Below are 10,752 nucleotides of genomic sequence, written 5' to 3'. Positions count from 1 at the left end.
AGTGTATGGGGTTCAACAGTCAGTCTATTTTTGCAGTCATACATAATTGGTCCACGGGGAGGGGAGGTGGTGTTAAGGGCTTCTCCATTAGGCCAAAAACTTTCGGAGCGCCTTTCAGTTTTAATTGGCATCGACGTTTGGTGGCACCGCAGCAGGCGAACTCCGCCAAAGAGTCGAAAACAGAGGAAAACACAGAAAGCACCGCTGCCCCCTCGGCTTTTAAAGACATCCTGTGGCACCCAACAGCCTCGGAAACCTATTCCTGAGTGAATTGAGGAGCGGGACGGGGGGAAAAGAGAGAGAGAGAGAGAGAGAGAGAGAGAGAGAGAGAGAGAGAGAGAGAGAGAGAGAGAGAGAGAGAAGGGGGAGCGAGTGTTGTTCTTTAGACAACCTGTTCAGTCTGAAGCTGTGAGGCTTGAACGCGTCTATGTGTAAGCCTCTGTCCGCCCTCCCCTCCCCTCTCTCCAGCCCTCTCTCTCCTTTAACAGACAGGGGCGGTCGTTCTCAGTCAGCGCACATATTCCACTTGGCCAGCATCACTTGGAGTCCACAGACACAGCGCTGATTGAACGAGCGGAGGGGAGCTCATTTTCAGAGCGCATGATTGTGTTAGAGGGGCTTCACTAGGCTGTCAGAGGCAGAGAGAGAGAGACAGTAAAGCCAGTTCAGCCACGCCTTTTAAAGTAGATAATCCACAAAAGAGGAGTGTATAGGATTTATTTATTTATTTATTTTTTATTTTTTGCCAAACTAGCCTTGCTTGAGTTTTTCAAAGGGAAAGTGGTTTCATTTTCATCCTTGGGAAGAGGGACTCTGCTGTGGAGCCGAGCGGCGGTAAGATTCCGCTGCCCGCTTATCTGTGCGTAAAATAAAAGTTTAACACACCAAGGAGATCATTCGAGAGGTCTGGGAGCTCAGCACACTCTCCACCATACACTCCGGGAATTGTAAAGCTCATACCGGACGCTCAATTGGAGGAGGATATATAACTTTTCTACACAATTTGTGGAGAGACACGGAGGCGGGTTTGTCTCACGGAGAGCGGAGGAATCCTCCTCGCTGAGCCGGGAGGAGTGCGCGCTGCGCCGTGTAACAGACTGACCCAAAGGACGGCACCTCGGAGACAAGGTAGCGACGCAGCGGGGATGATGTGCCTGCACAGACTACATTTTTTAATTTTTTGTCCGGGTTACTGTCTGTTGACTTTGCATCTTGTCTGTGTACATTTTTAAGAATGGAATATGCATCTTCAAACAGACAGTTGATTTTACTCTGTTCTGCATCAGCAACATGATCCTCCTCGCTTTAATTCCAGTTAAGATGCCTCAGATTTTTGGTCTACATACCTTTATTTAATTTGCATCACGATTTTTTTTTTTGTTTTTATATACAGAATAACGCATAACGATGCCAGACATGTCAGAATAAGCAACTCTGCTGCCGCATCCTCACATTAATACAGGGTTTTAACTCCCATGAATCGTACAATGAAACTTTGATTACGGCGCGCTCTGTAATACAACCTGTCAATGCAGCCCACTCAGAGGCGTTATACAAATACGAGGGCCAGACGTCGGAGGAAATCCTCCTGTTCGCTCATAAGAGTCACATAAGAGTCCATTAGCCTCTGACTCCAGCTGCCTTTCAAGCTTTTTTTTCTCAGGTTTTCCACAGGTTATGGATTGTGTAAAGACACAACCATCCTGCGATGTATTTAAAGATGCTGCTGCTGATAATATAAATAAGAAAGTGTTTAAAAAAACAACAACAACAACAACAACCTGTACATCAACATGAAAGGATTAACAAAGCAAATGGTGTGTGTATGTGTGGGTGGGGGTCTAAGGTGCATGACCCCACTTGTTGTAGATAATCCTTGATGAATACTGCAGCCTAATCCTCCGTTTTCTCCTGTCTTGACTACCCCCCCCCCCCCCCAGGAGGAAGTAGCCAAGGTGGGTGGGTGAGGCGGTGGGAGGGGGTTTAGTCACGATAAACAGCAGACAATCCTGTCAATGTCCAATTTTCTAACACACACAGCCCTGCTTGTAAACTTTCTATAATCCACCTTTTGTGATTGGTGTCCTTTAAGTTGAATTATTGGATGCAGGCTGCGCGGCCGGGCGCTGATATTATTTTCGTGGCTTAAGGGGTTGAAGGGGACGGAGTTGAACATGACAAAAACAATTGGCAGTACCTCCTCTTCCTTTTAGATAACAATCACTCAGCTGTCACCTGTTGTTTGCCACATAAATTTGCAGGCTGTTCCCTTCTGTGCCTCCGTTTTCACCTCTCCCTCTCTCTCTGTGTGTCTGTGTGTGTCTCACTCTTTCTTAGGTTATGAGGGAACTGAGCTGAACATGGAGCTTTTCTGGATTTTGTTATTTTCTAGTGTCTGTCCTCTCGCCTGGGGCCAAGGAGTTTACGGTAAGAATGTGATATTGACAAATGTATTCCTATTATTACATCAATGCATGCTTTATTAGTGCAGGCTGAGCAAGCGCCACTGCAGCAGTGATGTTAATTTGTTCAATTATTAGCCCATAACCTTAATTAAGGGCTTCTCCGTGCCACATATTGTCCGTGTTTCAGTAGGCTCTAATAGGAGGCAGTATAATAACTGGCATTTAAACTAGTGAGAATAGCTTCAGGGAGATCGACAGCAAATTAACTTGAGAGGGAGATATTACTTCTTAGAAGTCACAGGAGGGGGCTGGGAAAACATCCAGCAGAGTAGTGGAGGGGAAACCCACCTGCTGTAAGCCCAATCTAATTCTGTTTTAAAGCTGATATTAATCTTTATGGCAAAAATTCACATTAAGTCTCCAGATTAATGCTTTATTACACAAAGTATGATCAGACTTTGAATTATTGTTTAAAGGTTTATGGTTATTACTGCATGGAGGTTATAGTTTGGCCACTATATAACTTACCACTACGCTTACTGCACATGCACACACGCACGCACGCACGCACGCACGCACGCACGCACGCACGCACGCACGCACGCACGCACGCACGCACGCACAGACAACAGGTTTCTAGAGGAGGATAAAACTTGCAGAGCTCCCTGAGATGAAGCTCTGCCTGTGTCAGGTTAAACAGGACAGTCACACTGTGCTTTTTAAGGATAACGCTCTCCTTAAGACGGCCTCACTGTATTACAGAGGCTCAGTTTCTTCAGCTACAGGCACCTGTCCAGATATGCATCCAGCCTGTCCCTTCGGGCAAGTCAAGCACACAAACCGATCTGTCAGCTTTGATACTTTGATTTTGATGTTTGAAGGCATGTGGCAGCCATTGAAAACAAGGTCTGTTTAGTCATAGTAGCGTAGAGTGCTGTTGTCATGAGCAATCCCGCAGCTTGCCGTCACATTGAGAAATGCTGACAATCTGTCAGCCAAATGTGCTGAAACATAGGCCCATGCAGAAGTCCTCGCTAACTAATCAAGCTTATATCAGCTCTAATTCTTAACATGCAGGTGTCAGTTTTAGTATAAATTCCAACTTACATGGGCCAGATCTTTTATTGGCCTCTAATATGTTCTGTATGTATTTTGTTTTCACCACCACTTTTTGGAGCGTTAGACTTCTGCATCAGTAAACAATACTTTCTTTCCAAAATCTGTTCTCAGCCTCAGACGGCGCACTGTCTGTGTGCTGTGACAGTGCTGGATGAGATCTCAAGAAGTTTATTTTTTTCCACTATCTGTTTTTATAGGAATTGTCAAACTTGGCGTTAAAATGAAAAAGATTGTACCTGAGTTTTACTAGCATCACATACTTATCTGGGATCTTTTTTTTTTTTTTAGCAGCAGGTGTAAGCCTCACATTCTTCGATAAAGCCAGGATTTGCCATAAATCTGTTTGGAACTCGCTCTTATATTCCTTCCAAAATATTTCCTGCGTACATATATCAGGTATTTTGGAAACATAACAGTTTAAATATACATGCTATCTAGAACTTACTTTCAATGCCAGCAATCATTTTGCAGGAGTGTGTGTTCGTTTTTTCAATCGTCGTCTCCTCACGGAGTGACTTTTTTGATCTAGTTATGCTGTCCTGCAGAAGGCTCACATCTCCAGTTTGCCCTTGTGCATTCTTGTCCTCATTTATTTTTTTTTTTCATAGTAACTGTATGAAACACTTTTGGGTTCTCGACAGGGCGATACACTGATTGTCATTAAAAATGTGTGCATCCGTGCCTCATGGGTGCTGTCACAAATATGCAGTGGGTTGAAGCAGAGAGGTACGCAGTGCCAACGTTGGAGGCTGCATGATATTTAGCTCTTTTTTCTGTATTTTTCCAGAGTTACAGGCTACTTGTTTTATGTGCAACAGCCTGTCAGTCTCTCTTGAGGGAGGAAAAGTCCTACAAGCTTTATGGGAATCAAACTGGGCAGCTTTCACAGGCCCCAGTTTCCCATGTGGCTTGTGTAGTGGTGGTGCTCAGCTGTGCGTACCTGTGCAGGGACTGTTTCCTGTAGGTAAGTCATCATCGCTAAAAAGAGTCATTCAATGAGAACAAACCGTTTCACAATTCGCACAATTTCAGTAAACAACACGAATAGAGAAGATCGGGAAGGGAGCCAACGAGTCTGGCACGCTCGCTCGCTGTGTATGCAGATATGCATAAAATGGTTTCCTTCACTTTGGAATTGTTTAGCACTTGCTCGAGCAGACAGATGCGACTCACCGTCCGTCGGGAGCCGAGCGGTGTAAGCGTGCCTGATTGATGTCAGCGCTTTGGACGGCTGTGAGCTTCATTTACTGTAGCCTTCTCTGGGGTCTGTTTGGATGCGTGTGTTTTTATCAGCTCATGCCTGTGAGTCTGTGCGTGCAGGTGTTGTGCGCTCATGCACGTGAGTGTGAGTTCATGTGCGGATGGGAAGTGTGTGAGCCTGCAAACCTATGTGTCTGTGTGTGTGTATGTGTGTGTGTGTGCGCACACGCACGCAGGCGCTTGTGTGAGTGGGACGTGTTTGCACGTCAGGCACACTTTTCATCCCACTGCAACAGTTTGCTGGCTCAGCAGGGACTTGTGGATCAGTCACTGTTTCTCTTGCAGCAGTGTAGTATTGATTGCACTTCTGTGAATTTTGATAGGCTGTCAAAAAGCTTGTAACACCTGTCCATCAAGTGGAGATTGGACGGACAAGTGAGCCCAGGAAATACAATTCTGTACTTCAAAGGAAAAGCTGCACCATTTTTTTTCACATTAAGCTTTATTATGCAGGTTTATTAAGATCACTCTCTCCTCTTTACTATCGTTTTCTTCGGGGGGAGATAAGCATTTTATATGTGTCTCCACACATTGGTCATGATCATCCCTGCGTACATATGTATATAGTGATTTTCAACTTTCTTTTAATCTGGATATACTGTAATCCCAGGCATTACAAGTATGATGCGTCACTCACATGCGCTAACTCTGAACATACTCAGGGATTAGGGGAACTTCAGAATATTTCAAGACAGCCTCGCAGGATTTGACATCCCGTCTGAAGGACTCAACAGTTTCGACATCAGTCCAGACAAAGTGTAGCAGAAAAGTGTCTCTCCATCTTTCTGCCGCTGCATCGCATCACACTCTGTGAAGCAAAAGAGTTCACAGGGACACCAAATTATTGATTGCTTGACAAAGTCACACGAAACCATTAGCTAGGCCTGCAGATGGAATCCAAACTGCATTAGCCGGCAATATGATGCGCCATTATGTGCTTGTTAACAGGAAATTTAATGAACTTAAATCAATGATTTTGCTTAACAGTGTTTTTTCTCGATTTGAGCAAGGCCCTTGCAGCAGCAGGAGAGTTGAGGCCTTGCCATTGGCCATAGAACAAAGCACTACAAGTGATGCAGAAAGTGAAAAAGTTTAATATGCCTACATTGCGCACAAATTTAACATCACTTTGAAGATGTTGCCCAAGGAAGAATGAAACGCTTGGAATACATTGCTAGTTTTTTATTTGTGCTGTGTGTGTGTGTGTGTGTGTGTGTGTTTGTGTCGACAAGCAGCACCCAACATTTGAGCATCTTCTTAATGTGGAGCTTTACTCGCTGCAGTACATTAGCTTGCCATGGCACACGGGTTGAAAGCCGGTGACCTAGAAAGAGATCATTCCAGGTTTCACTGGCCTGGCCACTAGCTCCCATGTGACTTTAACTCTTCCTCTCCCCACATCAGCACTTTTTGTTTGTGTCTCTTTTATGTCTCTTGCTGCTGAGTTTATTTTGGATGCTGAATATTGCCCTTTTCTAATAAGCATCCATAATTTATTGGTGGCTCTGAGGCAATGGAGGAGGGGACGAGAGACGGTGATAGAAAGAGACTGAAGCATTAAGCGAGAGATGATGATAATCTTTTACCTCCCACAGTCTGACACCTACTATTCTCCTCTTACTCTTCACCTCTTTGCTTTACTTTTTGCTCACTGTACTCAAACCGCACGCACGCACGCAAGCACACGCATGCGCGCGCACACACACACACACACACACACACACACACACACACACACACACACACACACACACACACACACACACACAGATTGCACTCTCTTCACATGAATGTGATCGGTAATGTCAGCAATTGTTCAATGACCTTTCCTTCTATATTGCTTCTAATTGAAGTCCTTGGAATTTAATTAGTGGTGCTCAAACTGTTTTTCCAGCTGTCCAGATAGGCAAATAGATAGACACATAGATAGATGGATAGATATGTCCAAGAGGAGACATGAGAAGCAGGTCAATATTTGGATAGGAGATTTCAGGGGTTTGTCTGCTTTGGAAGCTTGATTATGGTGTGGAGTGCCAGGCGATTAGGGGAGCTGTTCTTTGCACAGAGCAGATAGGAGATAATGGGCTGGTGGGGAAGGAGCTGAGGAATTTTGGCAAGTGTATTTATTGTTTGTAATGTCTATCAGATTCTCCATTGTTCACCACAATTAAAAATTGAAAGATGTTAGATGTGAACCTTTTTGTCTATTAGACTCAGGCGGTGGTGTCTGCCTGCTCCCCTCTTTGTCTCCTGTCCCTTCCTCTTTTTGCGTCTGTCTCCACTCATCTGTCAGTCACTCTGATCTCATCCCTTCTGCTAAAACTTTGGTGCACATGGTGCTTTAATTATCTCTTCTTGCTCCCATTTTTTTTTCTTGTGTTAATTAGGTCCATTGTGTGGCAAGGTAGCTCCTGCTGCCTTCATATTAAAAGGGTCATACCTTGAGAAAGTTACCATATGCAATACAGTGTGCAACCTCCTTGTTTTGATGCTTAGTCAGCTCATTCTTTGCTACTTTTTTTTTTGCCCTTGATCCTCCTCTTTCCTCCTCTCCTCTCCTCTTCTCTTCAGATTTCTATTTTTTCTGTGTGGCTGACTGGATATTAAAGCCTGACAACATTTCTATTAACCCACAGGTCAGCAGCAGAGCCATAGGCCTATGGCCGAAGTGATATGTTGACTGTGGTTTACACTAGCCTTGCAACCTGGGGCTAAAGGATAAGAGTGCTAAGACAACGTCTTGGGAGGTCTGATTTATCACACTGCCTCCCACCAGTTCCACTGTGAGCCTGGGGTGGGCACAAGGCGGCAGGTAGAGGTGGGCAGTCTGGTACTCTGGGGGCCTATGTGAGGTGAGATAGCAATATTTCTCCTAAGAAAGCGTAATATGGCAAGTCTTGGTGTAATGTATTGAATTCATTTCATTTCCTTGCTCAAATACAGTAAATAAAAGCTCCCTTGCAGAAGTTAAATGGGAAGATCGATACCACTCTCATGCCTGTACAGTAGATATGTAGTTGGTCCATGCTCTTATGTAACTTTCGGCAAGAAAGCAAATCCTTTTTAAAAATTTGAACTGTCGCTTTAAGAGGTGAATTTTACTTAAAGCATGCATTAAATCCCGTTGGATGTTTTCTCTCAATTTACGCTACAAAGCCTCTTTGCCGGGTCCTCATTGACTGATCTGAATGAATCTATATTCCCTTGAAATATTTTCTCTAAATCAGGCTTGAAGAAATCAAAGCTGGAAGTTTGATGAGGAGAGGTGAAACGCTGAAATGTGTCTATACTGAAGGGCTGACAGAATTATTGTTTGCTCACAGATCATCATGTAAAGCCTCCTTTCTGTCTGCTCACTTTCATTTCTTTTTTCCTGTCTTTGTGCCTCACTCTTTCGAATGATGATGCTATTGTTCATGCAGGTCACATCCACACACGCACGGGAGCCCACGCATAACTTTCACATGCACATGCAGACATGCACGTGTGCAAACATCTCTGAGTGCATTTACCTTTTGCTGAACTCAGAGATCATTACCTCACTCTCACCCACTCTCATCTCTCTGTACCGGGATGTTAGTCAGTGTCACACACTCAGTAACAAAACACGGGCCTACACACGCGCACACACACACACACACACACACACACACACACACACACACACACACACACACACACACACACACACACACACACACACACACACACACCTCTCTGGATGAGAGTGGTCCAGAGTGTAACAGGACGACGTGGGTGCCCTCTGAGTAGGAAAACTGTCAGGGAGGTTTCACTTTTCTCCTCTGTACTGCTGTCACTCTGTCAGACATTATCAAGCACCTCGTACTGGCTCAGCTTCAGGGGGGAATATGCACAAATATGAGTCCGTGTTTGTGCCTTTGTGCTCACCTTTGGGAATGCAGGGAAATATAATATTTGAATGTGCTGTAATGTAGGGCTAAACTAGCAAAGGTGTTGGAGTGTAGATGTGTTGTCTGTGGTTTTGTGTGTGCGTGTGCTTGCGCAGGTCCTGATCCTGGGGTCTTGAGAGTGAAGGAACAAGGGCTGTAATGTGTGTGTGCATTTGCACGCATGGACATGAGAGGGAGGGAACATTTGGCATCTAACTTATTCATGAAGGCGACAGGACGGTTGTGAACAGCAGTGAGAACATGGCTTACATCAGAGACCGTCTGCCTCCTCCTGCACTTCTCTCACACTGTCACTCTGTTTCTTCTTCACTACCTTCTCTTTCACCTTCCTGTCCTTTGTCTTTCAGCACTCTTTCTTTGGCCCTGCCACTGGGGGGTTTCACAGAACTTTTTTAAATCCTACAGACAGTGGCTATAATAATCTCCTCTAGACATGTTTTAAGGCATTTAAAAACACTCTCCTAGGAATACTGATGGGTGACTGAAGGTTTTTTTCAACCAAAAAGTTCAATTACCCTGTAAAAAAACCCTCTTATGCTTAATTGAAAAAACAACAACAACAACAAAAAAACCCAAATCCATGCTCAGTGTATTTGCACTGGAGGCTTCAAATTTCCACTTCACACATATGTGAGTTCCTTATTGAATCATGACGGGCTTCCAAACTAGCTGTGACGTCACAAAATTGTATATTTGTTAAATTCTGATTAAAGCTCAGAGAAACTTTCCCACGCCATCACATGAATGTGAAAACAGCCTCTCAGCTTCAAACTCACACGTGAAGGTCAAACATCCAAGTAAAGTGATAAAAGGTTTGACCAATTTTTCATCCATGTGGCAAACATATGTTCTAAATAATGTACGAATAAAACCTGATTTCCATGAAAGTTGGTTAGACTGTACTAGATAAGAGTTAGAGTGATTGCATTTGGTCATCTATGATATTTTGTGACCATCCCTGTCTGCTGGTCTCAACATGCTGTGCCAGTCTTTACAGTAGGTGTTAATCTCCTCAGGGAGCTTAAAGATATTTGTGATATTGTTGACTCACACTGAGCAAATGGTGGGGTTTCACAGCGTGCAAAGTGCTATGCATACTGGCAGCCTTTCTCACCGCCTGTCGCACCTTCAGCACAGTCTTATACTGATCTGTCACTTCATAGAAAACCTGCACATAGCTACAGGCTGCCAGGGAAAACCTTATCATACAGATATGTACAGACTTAAAGAGTGGCAGGAAGCACACACACTGCTAAAACTACACTTCTCGAGGCTGCTCCTCCCACATATGTTCTGCCTTTCCCTGCGGTGTGTGCTGAAAACCCCTGAACAACAACAAAACAACCGCAACTGCCGGAGTTGGTTGTGTCCGACTAAACTTTCTGACAGCGGGAAGGGATCAACGCTGGAAATCCATCTTCTGCTTCTACACACGTCTGGCCTCAATAATTCAGCGATGCGTGCTGCTTTGAGATCTCGCCCTCTCCTTCTCTAGTTCTGGTTTGCACTCGCTCTCTCAAACCTGCTCGCCCTCAGCAGCAAACTGCTCTCCCCCTTCCTCCCCTGCTCCTGACGGTTTCAGTGAAAAAAAAAATCTGGCACTTTAAATGTTTGAAATGTTTAGTTTGCTGCTCTCACACTTTCCTGTCTTTCTCCATGCATCTCAGCTGGCTCAGAGGAGATGGGCTATAATCTGTTGGATATGTTAAAAAGTCCCCATGTTGTCAGTGTAGCAATTTACCTGCCACCAGCTACACATCCTGATCCCTCTCTTCCTCCTCTTCTTCCCTCATTCTGCCTTTACCCATCTACTAAACTTGTACCTGTCAAGAAAGATGTTCCTGTCATCCTCCTCTCTTCCCTTCTTCTCTCTCTGATCCTCTTTTCCTTCTCAGCCATCCATATAGCTGCCCTTTACATGTCAAAATGGGGCAAAATGTAGCCATTCTCTACTTTACATCCTCATTCCATCCTAATTCTCCCCTTCATCCAAACCCTTTCCACAGATACACCCCTTTAACTCTCCTCATCACTTT

The 10,752-nt window shown here is 44.5% G+C and overlaps 1 protein-coding gene across 1 annotated transcript in view; it reads left to right on the top strand.

Moving 5' to 3' along the window:
* Positions 1-510: 510 nt before the first annotated feature.
* LOC139335431 (MAM domain-containing glycosylphosphatidylinositol anchor protein 1) overlaps positions 511-10,752 on the top strand; it is a 168,831-nt gene continuing 158,589 nt past the window's right edge. Inside the window, exons 1-2 of the mRNA XM_070969035.1 lie at positions 511-1,128; positions 2,338-2,427. Of these exons, the coding sequence (XP_070825136.1) occupies positions 2,361-2,427 (67 nt within the window). The 5' untranslated portion in view covers positions 511-1,128; positions 2,338-2,360. The remainder of the gene's footprint in view (positions 1,129-2,337; positions 2,428-10,752) is intronic.

This window comes from Chaetodon trifascialis, chromosome 1 (assembly GCF_039877785.1).
Source record: "Chaetodon trifascialis isolate fChaTrf1 chromosome 1, fChaTrf1.hap1, whole genome shotgun sequence".
Taxonomy (NCBI): Eukaryota; Metazoa; Chordata; class Actinopteri; order Chaetodontiformes; family Chaetodontidae; genus Chaetodon; species Chaetodon trifascialis.
Note: the sequence above shows the minus strand (reverse complement) of the source record. Positions and strands in the feature narration are given on the sequence as shown.